We start from the raw sequence: 21854 nt of genomic DNA on the forward strand, positions 1-21854 counted from the left end.
AATCGATACCGTCTTTATACCAATTATAAACATATTTTTTGGTTTTACCGATTAACACAAATCTGTCATTCACTCTCGCACACGTCGCCATTCGCTCTCTTTTCACTCATGCTTTCGATAAGTCTGCTTATCGATGCCTCTCGATCACTTTCTATCCGTTAATATACATATATATTATTCGCTCTTAACCCTCAAACTATCAAGCATGAAAGATCATGTTCGATAAAAGTTCCGCTATTCCGTTCCCACGTGTATCGTACATGTCTACGATTCAACATCTTTTCAATCAGACTACGAGAATTGAATTCGAGCTAATCGCAATTAGTCGTCCGCAGGCGAAATAGTTCGAGGGTTAACGAAATGCGCAAATTCGTAGTCGATTATCCGTTTAGTTACACAAATCTCTTCGAAGTACGTACATCAAATCAATCGCGATCCCTATATCGATTTTTAATCATTACGACTACAACGGTAACAGCGCAGAACGCGATCGCATTGTTTAACAATTATTCCGACAGTTGGTTTTCCATGCCAGCTATTCGTCGGCGCTTGTCGCAAGGGGCTTGAAAAAATATGAAATTTGTATGACGCGGTCGTGCGCGTGATACGTTCGATTTTTGAAATTCGCGCGCCTAATTGTCTAACGATAAGCTTAATCGTATGTACTGATCGTCCATCGGGAGATGGCAGTTATAGGGACCACGTGACATCCCTACTCCGCGCTACACATCTTCCGCTATTGGCCGAATCGCTTGAATATATACAAAAATAATAAGAAAACAAATAAAAGAAATAATTTTGGAATATAATGATTATATTACATGTATGTTTTATATGGTGGTAAACATATGTTGGGTCAATGTAGCATTATCATACGTAAATTTCTTGTTAATTAACCAATTATAATAGTTGTAGGCTATTCGTTGGATATTCGTTGGAAAATTGTCATAAAGTTTCGTCGTAGTCCCTATACTCCATCCTACAAGAAAACGGACTCGTTCTGTGCAGCTTCCTGAGCTGATCTAGATGGTAGGGGCGCAGCGAGCCTATCATTTCTTACTCCACTACTTACTCCTCATTTTCTTGAATCAATTAGGGCGAAGATGCGCAGCGAAGAACGCAAACCGGTCGTTATGCAAGTCCGTTTTCTCGATAGAGAATATGTTGGGGGTTTGTAGACAAAACCACCATCCAACTCCCAACCATTGGCCACCGTTGGCCAACCATAAGTGCTACTAGGGTTGTCGACCATCCCTGCCAAAACCTAAGCGTAAGAATGGGGCCTCGCAGATTACCCTGCGCCCCATTGTCGAAAACGCTGCCATCTCCTGATAAACGATCAGTATATGTATAATACAATCTGTACGTACGCACGATGGACCAAAGTCTTCGGTGAATCTCGGGTTCTCGATTGGCTGAACCGATCGATTAAATTTCAAATGTCTCGAATTTCTTTCGTCTTTACACGCGAGAACCCGGAAACAGTACCGCGCAACTAGGTCCAACTTATTCTATCTTTGGTCCTCTAGCCGCTATGATTCGTTGCCAGACATCGAATTTCGTTTTTTACAAAACTTCTCCAATCATTCTCGCATCCACCGTCCATTTCCTTTCTTAATTCCACCGAAACGCATTGTTTTACCCATGCTGTAACGCCCGGTACACGGAACACTTTCTATTTTAGAAAGAAACTCGTCAGTTCTGCCATTTCAATGTGATTCGTCATCGGGAACATTTGCATTTCATGTTACTGGAATAATAAATATTCTTGCCTTCGAATTAAATACAGGATGTACCAAAAATGTAGGCCGGAAATGTAGCGTACGATGCAACGGCATCCGATTTGCAATTTCGATTCCGTGGCACTGTTGCTTGTGCTTCGAGGTGAATTCAACTAAAGTCGATTGTATAAAGATCAGGGATTACTTTGGTGTCAGAAAACGCCGCAAATAGTATACTCGTTGCACTCATAATTGACGATACGCGTGTCAAAATTCTATCGAGGTTTATCGAAATATGCAGCGACGAGAAGAAAAAAATATCGAAAGTGAAACTACAACTCGGAAGCACTGTTGGAAAAATAGAAACTAGACACTTCTCCGTACGACACTTGTCGTACACACAATTTCATTCTGCTTCCAATGAAAGAAATGTGAAACTCGACGCCATCTTCGTGCAACTCGTTCCTTTTTCTAAATTCTTTGTTGTTCCGGAATGCTTGAAATATATGATACAATTGGACGATTCGTTTGTAAATGGACGTTTGTAATTGTTGTAAGGCACATTTTGCATTTTGATTTTGTAATATAGTGACCACCAACGCCGTACTCACTCTCGATTTTCGGAGGTCAAATGATTTTCGGTTTTGCGGGCAGTGTAGAATGCAAACAGCAATGATATATCGATTATTGCGGCACTGTTACTCTGCATTTGGAAATATCATCTCCCGACGTACCGCTTTTTGTAGAGATTTTTCAAACACACTCTGAAATCATTAACTGGTAGGTTTTAATCTCTTAAGTGGCACGTTCTTCGCAATGAAAACCCGTCGTTTAACTCTCCCCAACTAAAACGAGGTATTGTTAATTACCAGACTGCGGATTTTTACGCAAATTCCAATTTTCCTGGACTATTTCATGAAATTCACGATGAGGAACAAATCGGATTTGTCAACTACAAAATTCCTTATGGTAAGCACTAGAATAATGATGTTATTAATGTTTGTTAATATACTTTTTACTGTTTTAAATTACGCCTACTTATTCTCGTCATAAATGCATAAAACCCGCTGTCTATTGATAACTCCTTAATGAAGCCGCGGGGAACATTTTCGCAAAGGAAAATCACTTCAAGTGACCCCAGGAATCACCCGGTTCAAGGAAGTACGACATTTTTTGAAAAAAATCTAGGAATAAAATGAGCGATGGATTACGAAAGTAGATGCTTCAAGCTATAAAATGAGTCCAGGCTTATGGCTGTGCTATTTGTTTTTACGAAATAATCACAACTGAAATATCGACAATTTTGTCCATGTTTTCTCGTGCTTCAAAAATGCATAAAGACCCGCAGTCTGTTCATTATTCTTCCCTCTAATTCAACTTGGTCTATGTTACAGCAGATCGAGTTCACATCGAACGATATTATTTACAAAATTTCGTTCACGCATCATTTCCTACTGCCACTTAAGCGATTAGCGATCATTAACGATCGCCTCGATAAATAAGTGTACGTACATAATAAGTATTTAAAAACCCTGCACGTGCAAATGGTAACGCTGAATCGTATATACGAAATTAAAAACGCAAACATTCTTTTCCACACTCGCATAAAATGGGCTACGCAAGTACATACCTAACAGACATACAGGTGCGTAATGTGAGCTCCATGAGAAGATAGGAGCTTTCTTCATGGTTCCTCCATTACTATCCACTTGGGTTTTCCGCGCAAACTTTGTAGTCTTCACACTATTCGAACGTTCAATCAAAGTGGCCAGATTACTCTGTCTTCCCCTTCCACGATGCTATATTCCCCTACGCTTTCGGGCCGCTCACGTGACACGCTTCGCCTCTGTTGTGCATGTGTCACGTGACTAATGCGGTACTTACAGAGAGGGTAACTTTTTCCCCTCAATTCCAGGCAATTCCCCTGATCTGGCGACTCTGCGTTCAATCGTGTCTCGACTAGGTAGAAGAAAATTTTGTAAACAACTTTCGTAAGACCTTACGACTGTCAGAGACTCTCTATGCAATTCACTGCAGTCTTGATAGTCTTAAATTTCGAATAGAAAAAGTGGATTTTTTTAGTTTCTTCTGGCTTTAAAGTAACTCTTAACATTAGAAAAAGCAGCTTGCATAAACCTCTGTAGGAAACTTACGGTAATAAAATTTGATTGAGATTTCAGTGCGAATTTCGTAAGACCAGTTACGTACTAACTTGACTAAAATTTCGTGTTCCATAATCCTATGGAATAATTAACTTCGTGGACTTGATTCAATTAACCTAGTTTCGAATATATCCCGTCGTGCTTCCCATTCACACGCATGTTTTCACACTGCATTCACATAGTATACGCGTGTGTATATACATATAACTTTTTTGCATCTATTTTAGTGTATATCTATATCTTGTTTGTCTCAAGTATATACTTATTTTATATACACGTGTACGTACATACCGAAAGTACTGCAATAATGGACGGTTCATGATTCCCTATCTAAAAGACATCGTTCAATTGTCAAGAATAATAATAACTAGACTGCGGATCTTTATGCGTTTATGAGAACATTTGTTGGGTGAAGTATAAAACAGTAAAAGATCAGGAAAATTTCAGAGTATTGTAATGTTGGTTTTAATGCATCAAAGTCGTTAAGGGATGAAATCAACTTTTATTTTATACCTGATGGCCACAATCAATGCAGAACATTTTTATTTTGCATTAAAATCCGCAGTCTAATAATCAACTTTCGAAGAAATTAGGAGCATCGACCAGTAAATCTACTATTTCCACAGAATTGCTTTCAACTTCAAAGTAATATGTGTTACCTTATCAATAAACTGCGGATCCTTTCGCAAAGAGCCACTTGGGAATGTTTTTCTTTCTTTAATAATTTAAAAAGACGTTCAAAATTACTTGTATCAAAATCCCACAATTCTTTTAATCTTTCTACTGTTTCTTTTTTCTCCTACTCATTTTTCTCATAAATGCATAAAATCCGCAGTCTACTTATCAATGATCACAAGGACGGGAAGATTCGTTGAATTCGAACTACGTTTACTGACGTTTACGCCCTGACAGTAGAAACCAGAGTCACCCCCTTCTATTCCCCCACGTGACGCGTTACGTCTCTGTCGCGCATGTGTCACAATGTCACGTGATTAATCCGGTACTGGCAGAGAGAGGGTAACTTTTTCCTCTCGATTCGAGTCAATTCCCCTGATCGGGCGACTCTGGTATAAACATATCAATCGTGTTAACAACAAGTGGGCAGAGATCGATTTTCATTGTGAAATTTGATATCGAAGCGAGAAAAGGGACTTCACTTGATTCATTATAAATAACGTTAGAGCACGTGCGCTAGGGTGTCCGATGAAATAGCGTACACGTCATGATTTTCTTGTTCTATATTATAGAAATAAAAATACTGTAAAATAATCAGTAGATGATCGTATTTGAGCTGCTCGTTTGCCGAATCGATTAACCTCGTAAAATAAAAAGTAGAGAAATTCTGATGAAATAGTATAGAGTAGACTCAATACAATTATTTCGAAAGGCTTTTCAATTCTTGCGTCTTCAGCAATCGGACTTAATTATTGTAAAAATTTCCGGTCGAAATTAGGCATCGATCGAGTACTTTGGCAGTCGAATGTAAGGAGACTCAAACAATGTAAGGAATTACAAACATTTCATTTAACTATTTGTTAAGATTGAAATGAATCTAATCATGGCAGGCATGAAATCGTTAAAAGCGTTGTAGCCATGCTGGGGTTGTTCGATTTGGCAATTTTCGCGATGGAAACTATTGCAATCCGATTCGTTGTGCTCTTTCGAGATGAACGCCATTTCCAGGGACACCCGACGTCACGCTTTCGACACTTACATACGCGAGCGACAATTCTGCCAATGTGAAGTACAGTTCGTAAAGACACCACGGTCACCGTTGCTGCTCCATGTGGTTCCTCTTCGTTGATCGAACGGTCGCACTTCACACGCGACGAGATCTAGTTGCACAAAAGTTCAAGCAAGGACGATCGTACAACAATCGTCGAACTATCTCAACTGTTGCCGGGTATTGGTATCATATGATAAGCGGAGGGGGATTGGAGGGGTGGCGAGTGTCGAACGGTGTTTGGTTGCGAGGGAAGCTGAAGAGAACGGTAGTCGAGGGCGGGGGCGGCTGGATGCTGTCCTTCCCGGTGTCTCCTCAGGTCCACCTTCCTCTGGAAAGCTTTGTCGCAAAGGCCACATTGAAAAGGCTTGTATCCGGTGTGCTTGCGCATGTGAGTGATCAGATTGCTGCTCTGAGAAAACGCTTTGCCACACACCACGCACTTGTGCGGTTTCTCGCCTGCAACAGAAATTTCAAACGGCCCGTTTTAGTGATTTGGACAAACACAACTTCCATTCTTTTAGAACAGTGGTTGGCGAACTCGTTAGTCAAAAGAGTGAAATACAGTAATGTTCCATTTCAAGTCAATTCTCGGTTCTGTGGTGTGACATAGATCGGAAACAGGACACTGTTTTTTGTGGCTTCGTCGACCGCGCCGAACGTAGAAAAGGACAGCATGTAAACACGAACGTGCGGTCGAAGGCGTAACAAAAAATAGAGCGTATCGGTGAGACAATACTATTTTTAACTTATTTCTAATGAAATTTTACCAATATATTTGCGACATTTTGCTGATTAAAATCACACCAAACAAAATGCAATTTGGCCCATATTACTGTACACGTAAAGCATAGTTTACAATTTATACACTACACTATTGTTACAGTTACAAATAAAATGCGGGTCGGTTGAGAATGATCATTGAAATTGGCATGTGTAGGGATTGAAATTTCTATAAACTTCTTTAATAATCATTTTCCAGCGTAGTTTCAATAAAGCGATGCATATTCGTATTATCAGTGAAGCCAGTTAATTTGCCAATCAATTACTAGCCAATTGGTTTGCTCGAGCGAAATGCAGTCTCCCAGCAAGATGCAATTTCGATTAACTAACGAGGAAAACGAAGAAGCGCGATTTCGAATAATGAGTCAAGGTGAATCGAGCACACCTGGGTCAACTGATAAATCGTGAACGAGCATTTGGTCGTCGACGCGCGCGACGGTTCGAACAATCCGTTTGCGTCAGAGACGAGCAAAGTCCCTTTTTCGAGACATGATAGATCTTCCACACTTTTCTTCCTTGAATTGCAAACGATTCTCCACGACGAACAAACTTTAACAGCGTCACTGGTTCGAGCATTGACAGTTTAATGATCTATGTTCGAGCAGCTAAACGTTCGTTCAACGTGCCAGACACGATATCCAGTTTGAATCGTTTTAGTTCTGTATAATGTTCACGTGACAACAGTTATATTCCTTTTCAGGGTCGTGGATTCGTGTAACAGCATTAACAATCCGCATTTAGAAATAATTTCCCTGCTAAAAAGATGAAGAATTTGTTATTATACTTATTTTTAAAATATATTTTGAGTTGTCACTTTTTTCTTATCTGCATATTCGTAAATATTTACAATATTTTCTTTATTACTGCCATTGTTACTGACAATGCAACTTTGCAAAATACTGTCACGTTATTTTCAAGCTGTTAATGAATTTTCAAATACTGTTTCAAGTACTAGTTTCAATCAATTAAACCTACCAAGGCAGAAAATACATTTCCATTCAGTTTTTGATAATTGAGGTAGGAAATTTTGATTTTGCACGAAGATCCATAGCCTCGGGATTAGGGTCACGTGGTAAGAAATTCTTCAGTGGTTGGGGAAATACTTTGTTCTCATCTCAAAGGATGAACAATACGTTCTTGTTGAAATCACTTTTTCCTTTACGAAAACATTCTCCGCGGTTTCGTTAACGAGTTATTAACGAAAAACACGGTCCAATCAGAGCGTGGACCAACACAGCGGACGACATCCGGCTCGGCGGCAGGTCCGCGCTGTGATTGGTTCGTGTTTTTCGTTAATAACTCGTTAACGAAGCCGCGAAGAACATTTTGGTTCAGGAAGAAATGACTTCAAATAACCTTAAGAATCATCCTTTTCGAGGAAATACATTTTTGAGACACCCTGTATGTTTAAATACATAAAGTTACTTTTATTCACACTCACCAGCGAAGGTATGCGACCAGTCGACAATGAAATTAGTTATTTAGACATATCGAAAGCGAAGAAAACTTGCACAAGAAGGCGATAGACTATAACCATTATAATTATAAAATGATTAAATGATTACTCCTTGCAGTACAATTTATTTTACGATTACTGTGATCAGAATTTCATTGTTGTTCATCGTTTTATTGAAAAAGAAATCGGTTTATATATATATATATGAATCTCATTTCAAAGAAATTCGGATGTGATAGTCTACTGTAGAAACACTGCCATGTTCTACCAGTAGGCACACAAATGTTTAATGCATTTACGTCCACTATCAGGTACATTTTTTTTTCACCTATGGCAACATCGAGCGAGCACACAGTCCGTCCGAGTTTGCTGAAACATCTTTGTTCGCCGTGCAAGAAATTCGTTGAAACGCAAATATTTGCGCCGGGACTATTATCGGGTCGTTTAAGAATCATCTCTCATGCGGATCGGGTTGCCGATAAAGTGTAAACTCGTTCGGAGAGTCCTCGATTAGTCGTCTAACGACGATCGCGCGAACGGTTTTTCACGATTGTGAAACGCTGATAAAAGGGCTCCGTGGGTAAGCCGCACGACGGAGCCCGGTTGTCGTTAAGATTCTATCGAGAAGAAATTAATTTCACTCGGGGCGAAGCTACCGGCCATTTCGCGTTATTGTGCCGAAGAACTTATCTAAAGTGCGCAAAACCCAGCAGAAAAAAATTGTCCGCGTAGCCACTCATCTTCCGGCGAGACTATCGATCTCTTCCAACGACCTCTGTCGGAGGGATCCTCCCATTTTCAAATTAATTCTGCAACGAAAATATTTTGTAAATATCACACTGACGCTTCCCGAAAGTATTAAATTGTCCCAAAAGTTCCTCTCGCAATATGTATTGTGTTAAAGTAGAAATTGAATTGTTTGTTCATTCCTGTTCCTTATTTAAAAGTCATGCCCGCTTCTCACAGTCGACCGTCGTTCCCAATTAATAATAATGATTAATTGTTAACGTAACATTGTAATTTATCCATTCATTGCCAGTATTTTTCGAACAAGTAGAATATACAGGCTGTTGCTGGTGGAACAACCGAAAATAGTGCGTTTCCACATAGAGAAATGAATCGAGAATGTAGAATAACATTTTTTCATGTAAGGCTTTGCTTTCGAGAAAAGCGACTTTGAAAACCCCTCCCTCATCTGGCGACACTGAGTTGGACTGGCCCGACATAAGTAAATATTTTTCATATTTTAGTATTAACTCGCGGATCTGTATGGGCAATAAAATGTTTTCGCACTGATCTCAAAAGACGGGAGGTAGATAGAGATTCGTTTCTTTGCTTCATAATGTTAATAAGTTAAAAATGAATGCGCATCCTTAAATTCTATGGTGCATCTAGAGCTCTCCAGTTTTCCCCTAATTTTTACCATAAACGCATAAAATCTGTTTATTATACATGAAGTCATTGTTTGTCGCTGTTTGATCGTCACTGTTCGTCATATTTACAAACGAGACTACGTAGACTACATATCTTTGTGCAAACTGATTTTCGAATACTATTTTCATAGAAACTAGAACAAGGAAAAATTGATTTCACCAACGAAACAATATTCTCTCGTATTATTTTCAACTTCTTCAAATCATTAGAAAAAGGAACATACGTCTATGCGGCTTCTGTATCTCGTATAATTAATGCAAACAGTTTTTATTTTGCATAAAAATCCGCGGTCTACCGATTATCTTTGCTGAAATACTCTGTCGACCTCGAAATTTTATTTCTGTTTAGCATTCGTACTTTCGAATGAGAAATGATTAACGTTCCTGACCGAGCATGCTCATTTTTATTTTGCCGATGCGCTATATGTTGTTACATAATTTACTGCTCTAAATAAAAAAAAACAAATTTTTCTAGGTCACGGATGGGAGAAGACAAGCAGACTGAAGTTATCTTTTAACATATGCATTTTCATGTAAATTCGAAACAGATACGTTGTTGCAATGCAAATGGACATTTTCCCTATTAATATTGAACAATATTTTACGTCAACATGTAAAGTGATATGTATAATAAACGCGTGACGTACCGTGTTCTTACGTCACGTTGTTAATTATTGAGAATATAGTTTGCACAGAGTTGTTTGCATCGAAAATGAAAAATTTTATCGCCGTATTCCGCGACGTTTTCTCTATACAATTGTGAAATGAAGATTGTCTTCTTTGTGTTCTAAACAGTGGAAAGAGGTGTTCAATGAAATTACACTTCCGCTGGAATATGCTATCCTTCTAATATGCAAAGGGGGGAATTCTGTGATCGGAATAGAAAAACGAGACTGATTCAACGGCGTCCCGTCCCATCCGCTCTGCGAGTTTCTCCTGTGTGCACGATTCTTTAATGGAAAACAAAAATACGGATCTTAATGCAAAATATAAATTTTCTCCGTCGAATCGCAAGATACAGACGCTACATGGAAATTTCTTTTCCTTATTGGCCGCTTTAATATGCGTTCGAAAATAATGTATACAGGGTGGGACACATTCGGACGTTAATAGTTTTTTTTTTATTTAGAGGATTATTTAATTTAGATGAATATGAAGGTCGTCGACTATTTCACAAATGGACACACATAGTTTTTATTGCACCGCATAATGCATCTTGATATTATTCGCAAGAAAATCATTTCTTCAACAGGTATTCGAGGGGGATTCGATGTGACGATTATTTACGTCATAATTCCAGTTATTGGTTTCTTTTAAATTTTTAAAACAATTTTTAATAAATTTTTTAGGAACACGGATTGTATGCATTTATGACAAAAATGAGTAGGTGTAATTTAAAGCAGTAACAGCATTAGAATGTGTAGTTTGCAAAAAGAAGAAAATGGCCGGTGGAAGGAAACCAGATATATTTGCAAGCATTCCATACAAACAATAGAAACTTTAATTGTGCACAAATATGGAGTATTCAATATTTATCATCCTTAAGTACTTTCCACCAACGATGGCATGTCTTAAAAATCGATTACTTGTGTCAAACTTACAATGAGAACACTTCATATCAGTAATAAAGATACACGAGAAATCATGGTGACGAGATATGTCGTCCATTGTAGTGAAAAGGTTAAGAAAGAAAAGACATTTCTATTCCGCTCTATTTTATTGCAATTCAGGTAGAAAACTTTTATCTTCCATCAAAAACCGCTGTCTCGTCATAGCATACAAATATCTCGCTACAAATAATTATAGTCGTGTAAATCGAAATGGTAATTGAAGCATTTGCGGATACAGAAAGCTTGTAGACAACCATCTTTCATTAGTTGTAAAAGGGTTTATAGATCGGAAGCCGACCGAACAATTACGATAATGGTATTTTTCTCGGCACCGTACCAAGCGGTGACACAAACGAATATGCTTGTGATAACAAGGCGTCATCGTCGCTCGGCATTGTTCATATTTATAGCAAAGAGGCTTCAACTCCGATTATTGTATCGGTGCAAATCGATGGCGCGCCTAATCTCGAAAAAGAACAGGGTTCGGACATGACAATGACAACACTGATGACATTTTCATTATTAGAAATGGGCTTCTTTTTCTCCTTCCAACTCTTCGCCTCTCTGTCGTCTCAATCTTATTAATCTTATTAAACAACCCTCAGAATTGCTTGATTTATTAAACACGTTCAATTTTGTATGTTTCACACACAAGTATAATTGGTTATTACTTGACAATCAAGTCTACAGCCTAGACCAGTCCAATTTCTTGTTCGTCGGCCAATCAATCCGTTCTTCCATTACTTAAGGGGGTAGACTCGTTTTTCCAGGATTGCAAGGTTGCGGGATTTCTATGTATTCGGTTGTTCCACCAGCTACACCCTGTAGATATATCCTAGTCGTTCGAAAAAGACTGGCAATGATTGGATAAATACGATGTGTTTTCGAATCACTGTATGTACACTGGCGACATTCAACCGGTGTGGAAGTATCAACTTGAACTTGAACGAGTATTGACGTACACCGCGAATTGGTTTATCGTCGCCCGTACGGTGCTGCGATTCTTTTTTTTCCTTTTTCATAACTGTTTCGGAAAGTAATTCCCGTCTGTGTTTACACGTACGAGAGATAACGTATGCGGGCGATGCCACGGCGAACGTTGCAGAAATGGCGATCAGAGTGAACGTCATTGGCAAAAATTATAAACGACGCTTGTTCCAATGCGGCGACATGATATACATAGAATATCTTATATGGTTCCTTTATCGAAAACTTAATATGTATATTTTTATTTACGTTTTCATGAAACTTTATTTAAACGCTTCTGTCATTGCGAAATGGCGACTTTCTGGTTCTGGTATACACACCAAAAATTTATCAAACTCTATTGTTATCTAAACCAAGCTGAATAATTTCGTTTTAAATCATAATCTGCAGAAAAGAAGTTATTGGATCGCATTATTTCAAAACAACTTCTTGGTTTATGGAAATTAGGAAAACTTTTCAACGTTAACATAATCAATCAAGTAATTTTGACAAGATTGTTTAAACATTTGTGACATGCACAAGTCGATTTTATGCAGCTGTGTCTATACGAGGATTAATCATTTTTATTATGTTGTTACAGACGCTTTGTTTGTCTAATTAAATATTATTTTGCCATCGATGTTATGAAAACTTTCAACGTTGAAATTATTAAGGTGTCCATAAATGAGAGTTTACGAATAAAATTCTCAATTATTTACGTTTATTATTAAGTAGTTACATGTTAAGTGTTTGGGGTGGCCAAATCTGGACAAAGTGGTACAGTTTGATAAATAAATGTTGATCAGTTGACGTATCCGTGAAGTGGAGTCTATGCCAAGACGAAAGCCCATTAAAAAGGGATTATCTATTTTGGGGGGAATTAGGCTTAGTATTTAGGACATCTCGGGCAGCGCAAAGACGTCAAACAGGAATGATTTAAAAACCAGACATCGAAGACAATTTAAGACTTTTCGATAGCTTCGTCATGACGTATCAAGATTAAGGTTTCAAGAGTTTATCGAACAATTTCGTATTATTTTTCCCTCGGCGTAAGAAATTCTGAAAAATAGATGATTTCCTAGGGATCGATTTGCGAATATAGACTGCTGCATGTTGCATTATTTTCATTGTAGCTAACAATAAGTGTCTTTGGTAAATACAATATGTATGATTGCGAAGGTTTTAAACCACGATTGTATTTCCGCACGGTTCATGAAAGATTCAGAAGTGTTCGAACAATCGAAAGGATCTTCGAACGAGAAGTGTTCGGTTCTCGAGGACGGAACAGTCGTTTCGTAAAGTATTAATTGCTATTGACAATTATGTAAGCGCGTCCGAGGAGGGGACGAAATAGGAAAGCAATTTTAGCCGATGGATAATATTTATCGAGAGTGTCGGCGACCGAAGAACGTGTATGTAAGAGTACGTCGTCGTTTTCTATCGATCCATTTCGACTCTCATTACCGAACCCTTACCGGCCGGTTTAAATATTTACCGACTGAAACGTTTACTTCGTGGCCGATTTTAATGATAGCACTGGATACGTTCCACCGAGTATGCGCTCGCGTACGTGTGTTTTGGTAGGCAGCCCGCCTGTTTAATTATGCAACGATCGCTTCATGAACTTCATATAATGGCGTCGCGTAGATTACGAGACCAAGAGTGGACATATTGATTTTCCACCGCGACTGAGATGCTTCTTCATCGACATGGAAAAATTCACTCTCGCGTGTACAGTAATGCCTCGATCTATGCGCAAAAGATGTGTCCGATATTTCTGACGAATTCATCCCCACAGGCTCTATCGTCTAATTAAAAACTTTTTTGTTCGCGATTATTTGTTTCTGACGCTTCTACTATCATATTCGTGACATTTTGCTGGTTAAGATGACCCCAAACACGGTGCAATTTAAATTACATTTGCTGATTTAATTGCCGATTTCATGGAACAACACGATTTATTGTGCAAATTAATGAATTTTTAATTTCACATTATAGCTAAGTTCTAATCAGAACGCTCACGCCCCCTAGATTAGTTCGCATAATCGAGGTTCCACCACATTGTGTCGTGTTTGGTGTCGTTTCAACCAGAAAAATGTCACAAACATGTTGGTAATAGTTCTATACAAGATTAATTAAAAATAAGGAAGTTCATAAGAAGTTTACAATAATTTTTTATAATTTCTTTGCCTTCTTATACTATATTCAATAAATATATTTTTCTAATTTTCGCAATGTAATCGAGTATAATCATTTTGATTACTCGGTAGGTACTGCTGGTGTTACATTAACTTATGATTTGCGATGTATAATAGGAAGAAAATATTTTATGTTAGCTATTTTATATTTAATTTGAAGTTGAATCTTGTAAAATTGGAGCGTTTTCTTAAAACTGATAAAACCTTATTAAAGTATGTATAAAATTTGCACTTTGAGTTTGGAACGAAAATATGTGGAAACAGTTTAGGACCATCAAAATGGCGACACGTTTGATAACAAAAAGACAGTAGTTTCAATTAGTAGATCAATTTTAGTAGATCAAATTTAGAATAGTGGGAAGATCAAATGAGTTAAGGACCTTCAAAATGGCGACACGTGCGACAGAGAAAGTTTCGTGCTTCTATTAGAATTTTTAGGATTAGTGGCTCAAATTTCGAATACTGAAATACTAAAATTTATAATTATGTAATTGTTGAATTTGTTAAAGTTCCAATGAAACTTCTATTTGTCTCTAATGCCTTACGATGCACGGAGGCCATTTTTATCTAGCATAAAGATCCGCGGCGTCTGTATGTCTTTATGCGTACTTACGTACTACCGTACGAATCGTAATCGAAGCTAGAAACTTCGCCGAGGTCATGCGATCGAGTAAATCGTGAAGAATCGCACAATGTATGCAGTAATGGCATCAATTGGTTCGAAAGAACTGGAGGAATGCTCAATTGTCTTCAAGTACGAACGCGGAATTCTGCGATGGTACTATCGTTTTGGACATGATGATGGTTCTTCTTTAGCTATCGTTATACACTTTGCCTGAATGCGGGCACACAGGAGTATACAATTTCCTACAATATGGCTAGGTACATTAGCGAAGAAACAGCAATACAAGAGTAAAATTTTATCGATAACCTTCTACTTCTTGTTCAAGTATCTTTTGTTCGATTGTAGCTTACTGTTCTGTTGGGAACTCGATCCGGGACGTTACATCTTTATTTTCGCGACAGATGCATAAAAGACACACGCTCATTCTTCAAAACGGTCATAATATTCTGCCATGTGCAATATTTTCTTCGAAATTGACCGATGCGCGCACCGAGGTCACCGTACCTATCATTTCCGGTTGTTTCGATAATGATTAGGGATCTTTGTGCGATATTTTCCTGCTGCAGTTTCGACGTCGAAACGCATCACATACAAATCAAGTGTCCACCATTCAATAAATCATTTTTATGAATATTCTCAGACTGCTGAGCTGCCACTTAGAGTGTTAATATAATAATATCGAATTAGGGTTGCCAACCGTCCCGGAATTTCAGAGGAAGCTATGCTATTGTGTTTATTAAAAGAACTCACAACAATATAATTTTAGACTTATTACTAGACTGCGGATCTTTATGCATTTATGGAGAAATTAGCCAGATGAAATGTAGAACAATAAAATATTAGAAAAATCTAACAATGGTGTTACTTTCTTGTGGTAATGGTGTTGTTTTCAATGTAAAGACGCCATTAAGGGATGAAATGAATTTTCATTTGACTCCTGTCTCCCACAAATGATGCAGAACATTTTTATTTCGCATAAAGATCCGCAGTCAACTTATTACTATGGATACTACGGATGTTTACTGAATTTTCAATTTTTACAGACGAATTTTAAGAAAGTGGAATAAAATAAAATCTCATTTCCAGTGGTAGCAACCTCTGCAGATTTGAAATAAATGAAAATTGTACTAAATTCTGTCGAATTTTATATTCTACCCTTTTTTGAAAATTTTCAGAAACCATAAAATGCGTAAAGATTTATTTATTACTATTATTACTATGTATATAAGAAGAGCACCAGGCACGTGTAATAATTAAAATTGGAAAAAAAACATTAAGAAATTGTATTATTACTTATTTGTACGTAAAAAAGATTTCCTCGGAAATCTACTTCTCAGTGGAGAATATTGTGTAGTTACATATACATTCAGTTTCGGGCTATAGTCCCCAAAGCTTTATACATATGTCTTGTAACAATAAGGTCTGCTGCACCTCCCACAGGAATTATTTATACTGTAAGGTTTCGTCAGAGAAAACTATGCTAAAAAATTGACAAGCACCGCGTGACTACCCTTACGCGCAGCCCTGCTTTCGTACAACCCCGAACTATTATTACAGCGTACACTTAAAAAGTTTGTTGAACTCGCAATCGGCTCTAAACACATACTGTCTGCTCGATTTCCGATCGGAGTAAATCACGACAGAATCACATGGGTCTTTCGAATATCACGTTGTTGGATGATATTGGACCGTGAAAAATTTCTCATTATCATTTAATTAAGTACTCTTTATTTGTCGTCACCGGATTTTATACATTTACGGTAGAAAACGGTAATTTCAAACAGTAAGAAGAGTAAGTGATTTCCCGGCGATTGTAAAAACTTTTTGTTTCGCATAAAGTTGCGCAGTCTAGTTATTACAGTGACACGTTTGAGTTTTAACATGAATTACACGTATAAAATTGTTGATTAAAACATATATTTCTTGTATACGACTTATTTTACGGTTTCAGTGATTAGAATCTTTGTTTTTCGCAATATTTTTAAAAAAGGAGAAAATTTATAGCTGTCCATTAACGAAACCAAAATAGAATTTTCTTTCTGTTTGAAGGAAATAACATATTTATTGGACTTTGCTCAGAGTCTTCGTCAGAATCGCAAAACAGCAATAACATTAGAGGAATTAAAAAATGGTGTTACATAAATTTCAGTCTGTTAAAATTGTTAATGAATTTCTGCTTCAAACTTACTTGTTGCAATAGAAAATTTGTAGTTTTTTCTATAAAGATTTGCGAACTTCATGATTCTTGAGAAGCAAAACTCTGGCACCTCGTGACGCAGACACGACAGTATTCGACGGACTGTTAATCTGCTGTCTGGTGTCTGATTATTTGTTTCTCAATGCGAGGTGTACAACAGAGGAGATGCTACGATACTACGTCAGTAACGCCTGTCACTTTGTGTCGAAGCAATTTATGCAGCAAGTGAATTGGTTCGAGTATAATTAGAGTTAATTAATGCGAGGAAGTGTGCGATAATGGTCTACGAATTAACAGGGGAGTCTGGAAATAAATTGATATCGATCTGCTCGTCGTATCTCTTCGCGTTCCTTTTCATGCGACAACTGTTCCCGCCTTTTCCATATTCAAATTCTTAGCACGCGCGGCAGCCGGAAAATATTATTCTCTAGATAGCCTATATGCATTTATAAAGTGCAATAAAAATGAGACGGTTTGCGAAACCGATATTGTGGATTTTTTATGGATTTCGAAGCATCGCAAAACTTGACGTTACATTGAAAGAGCACCTACTAATCCTTGTTAAGAAAAAGTGATTTGGAGAATTCGAATTTTGTGCATGGATTTCAGCTAAAATCGAAAGAAGGCATCCGATTTTATTTAACATCTGCTTTTTTAAATTCTGTAGGTACTACAGTATTCGAATTCTTCGAATTATAATCCGTTTTTTGAAATGTCTGAATTGTCTGAAATCCATAGTCATAATAGATGTCCACTTCATTCCTATGTTCAAGCCTGAAGTACTGGGAGTGAGGTGGACAGGTATTATGACTATGAGGGTTTCAACCTCTTTCTCGAGACACAGACCATGGAAACCATTAGGAATTAATTTGCGGAATTGAACACACAGGGTAAACTAAATGAATCTCTATTGCGTATTGGTGTCTGTAGTGTTTAACTAACAAAGTTTATCTAGATGAATGCATGTGGCAATTGCAGCCATGGCTAGATCTATCCAAATCTTAACTCTCCAACTTTATTTCACATATTTTTGAACGTATGTACTTCTTTGAGATCAACGTTGACGTTTTTTATGTATTTACGAAAATGATATAGATAATATTATAAATAATGAATGATACGAGTTGGTTATTCGAAAATAAGAATTCTCTGAGATTAACGTCGATGTTTTTTCATGTAATAAAATGATATAGATAATATTATAAATAATGAATGATACGAGTTGGTTATTAGATAATAAGAATTCTTTGAGATTAACGTTGATGTTTTTTCATGTAATAAAATGATATAAATAATATTATAAATAATGAATGATACGAGTTGGTTATTAGATAATAAGAATTCTTTGAGATTAACGTTGATGCTTTTCATGTAATAAAATGATATAGATAATATTATAAATAATGAATGATACGAGTTGGCTATTAGAAAATAAGAATTCAGATGGAACGTTTCCAGCTCTGAGTCAAAATGGACCTAAGTCTCGCCATTGAGTATCAATTGTAATGGAGAACATTTTGAGCATAACTTGTATGAAAAATTCTTTATATGTATGTAGGTAGATATACCTCTGTAACTATTAGTGTTTCGTCTCGTATACCCCTATAGTTTTTTATTCAAAGTTCAATTCTCTCTTCAACCACAAGAGTAAAATTTAGAAAGGTGACCTACATATCTCGATAAAAAAGGAAAGCAGAAGAAAACTAATGATCACACTGTATGTTACAATGTAATTTAGGAGGTACACTTAGCGTAATCATTCTGTACTTTCAGCAGAAGTTATCCTCGAATATTGGCGACGATGTGTTTTTATAATCTTCTGGCAATTAAGCACCATTATCCGCCAAGGTTGCCTCTATCAAAGCACAATCGAATGTGCTGATGTCAAATGAAACGTGTGCGCGTTTAACTAGCGATTTGTGGTACACTTAAAACAGAAGAACCATTATACAAGTGTGTGCTTCGTACTCCAGGGTTACATTATGCAATGCACGCGACATATTTTATCTAACCGTTAATTATGCGACGTGTAGTTCTGAACGGTACAACGCGAACGAGTTTCGTTTCCTTGCGAGAATCCGCGGACAGTTTTCGAACGACGAATATCTAATCCAGGCTCGGGTTTCAAACAAAAATATTCGATCCGTTAATATGATAATGATCATTGAAAGAATAATGTTTGTACTTTAATTTTTGTACTTAAGTTTACTTGTACGCTATCTGCTAATCAATGGTTGAAAATTGAATTGGTTCCTTTACAACGACTGCTTAAAACTTAATTCGCGATTCTTTTGTCCGTTTTATAGAACACAAAGGTGAGGAATAGCTCCGGCGGTGTAAAAGATGACAGTACGCCTGTCATCCAAAGCTCGATAAATCGACTAGAGAAAACAGTAGATCAAGTTTCCAGCATTCGTCGCGAAGGGGGAGCTCCAATCTTTAAATCAACGGTGGTTTCAGTCGCGAGAAAAATTGTTCAATGTATTTCCATACGTTCCAATTTGTAACATTTCGGATGGAAAAAGCGTCTTCGGTTTCCCAGTTGTTGTGTGATGCGAAACTATCTTGGATAAAAAGTTCCAAGCTTGAAAATGAGTCGAGGTGTATCGTTATACTATGTTTTAACAAAATCGTCATACTTTTTGAATTCATTGCATGTTGAAGACGATAAATCGACGATAAACGATAATCTGTCAAATTATTCGATCAAACAAATCAAGTGTCCACCATTCAATAAATCAATTTATGGATTTTTTCAGACTGTTGAGTTGCCTCTTAAACTGTTATTATAATAATATCGATTGAATTTAGAGTTGTCGAATGTCAAACTATCTTGGAATTTCAGAGAAAGCTCTGAAGCTATTGGAAAAACTCACAACAATATAATTTTAGGTATATTGGTGTATTGTTATAGTATTTTATAACGAAATTACCATACATTTTGAATTCGTTGCATGTTGAAAACGATAAATCGACGATAAATGACGATCTGTTCGTGTTGTAAAAAAGTGGGACAACTAGGGTTGCCAGAAATGTTTTATCCAAGTATAGAAGAAGTAGTGAAAACTGCAATTATGTATACATATATGAGATAGGTTCAAAATATATGATATATTTTCATTCAAACAAAGATTTTTGAAAATTAGATGCTATTCAAATATGATACAGGAGATCAAGTTCAAATATAGAAGATCTGGCAACCCTAGGGACAACTGTAATTTCCTAGTATGATAATGGAGCCTTCGAATTAGACGGCGCGGTTAATTTGATTAAAATGAATGCTGGAAAGGAATCGTTGAACAGAAATCGCGACGACGAACGTTTAAGTTTGCGTTACTCGTTTTGTGGAGCAGGGGCTAGAAACGTTTACACGGTTGGGTAGAAAGGGGAGCATACGTTCAGCCCTTACTATGCCGGTGCTAATTAGAAAAGGACATGAGGCTCGTGGCGGGCACGTGTCCCACCGGAAACTGCTATAGACCATGACAAACAGTGCGTTTCCCATCACTCGTGCGCTCCTTCCGGTCGTTTCTATGGGAGATCCCGATTAAATCGTCCCTAAAAACTTTCTGTCGCCATATCGAGTTTCTTTTTACATGCAACCTACTTTTTCGTTCCATTCCCACCGGTTTCTGCTTGTGATTCGAATTACTATAAAATAATCTTGGAACAGAGACACGTTAAAAGATTCGATTTAATAAATTGATCATATACAATAACTGAATTGATGCAATTAAAGAATTGGGGAAGTTTTTTTAGAGAATATTTTAGCGAAATTACATTTTAGATGGGTTTAATGATAATTTAAATCCCATAGTTATATTACAGGGTAATTAGGTTTAGGGATTTAGAAATTGTATTTACTGAGCGAATTTTATGTACTAACTTAATTTGCGGTTCATTATGCAATTTATAATATAATGCAGCAGTATTATTTATAGTCAATTATTAATAGTTGATGTACTAGATACTTGTTTCTTTAACATCATAAAAGTTTGAACAAGATTTAGTTGAATAAATGTGTTTCTTCAAATTTGTTTATTTAATTTGATGAAGCGTATTAATATAATTCTCAATGACTGTTCTATGTATATTGAAAAGGAGCTTTGAATTATTCTTTGAAGAAATAATTGAATTATGATCCTGAGGGTTCATTGTTAGTTTATATGTAAAATTGCCATTACTGTAGAATAATTCTTCAGCAAATACTCGCAAGGAAAATCGAGCCAGTAAATTCAAAAATTATGAAACTTTGCACACAAGTAGATTAAGTTATGCCTGATACAACCCTACTTCTCGCATTAAAGGGGTGAAATCAATATTTCAATATTAAAAGTTACATGGTAATAACTGTCCACCAAACTGTGTACACAAAATGTTTTTAAATGTATTTGTTTTTATTTTTCCTGAGAAATGGTAATCGACGAGGACGAGTTCTGATGTTTTGTAAAAACATACTTCGAAGCTCATGATTATGTGTCTCAACGGACCTCTTGTCAAGTACACTAATCATGTTAGAGCAACGTATTGCATATTTCATGTTGCTTTAATGGCAAGTCAAGAATGCTGCGAGGATCTCCAAATAAATATAGTCTTCAGGATTTCTCGACAAATTACGTGCAGGTGGGAAAGCTACGGAAAATATAAAACACGCGAAATCACATTGCGAGTAGCTGCACCTTGCAGACAATTGAAAAAAATTAGCAAAATCTGGTGTAACGCGATCGTGGGGTTCGGGTTTCATATATTCGATACTTTCGACCACCCTTCTGGCAACTTTCACTTTGCAAACTTTTTACGGAGTTCATCCTTCGATTTTTCTGAGTCTTTTCCTAAATACCATTGCCTGGACTAATTTAAGGTTGGAACTACAAAACCTGTTAAAATGACGGGTTCCAAATTTTACGTTTTATAAATTTTTTAAACAATTCAACTTTGTCTGTATATTGTGGTGAAAAGTTTCAAAGAATTGGAATAAAC

General features: G+C 36.9%; 1 protein-coding gene across 1 annotated transcript in view; it reads right to left on the reverse strand.

Annotated features, from left to right (window-relative positions):
* Positions 1–12: 12 nt before the first annotated feature.
* Positions 13–21854, reverse strand: part of LOC143221895 (uncharacterized) — a 46375-nt gene continuing 24533 nt past the window's right edge. The window contains exon 6 of the mRNA XM_076447540.1: positions 13–6065. Coding sequence (XP_076303655.1) covers positions 5773–6065 — 293 coding nt within the window. The 3' untranslated portion in view covers positions 13–5772. The remainder of the gene's footprint in view (positions 6066–21854) is intronic.

This window comes from Lasioglossum baleicum, chromosome 3 (genome assembly GCF_051020765.1).
Source record: "Lasioglossum baleicum chromosome 3, iyLasBale1, whole genome shotgun sequence".
Classification (NCBI taxonomy): Eukaryota; Metazoa; Arthropoda; class Insecta; order Hymenoptera; family Halictidae; genus Lasioglossum; species Lasioglossum baleicum.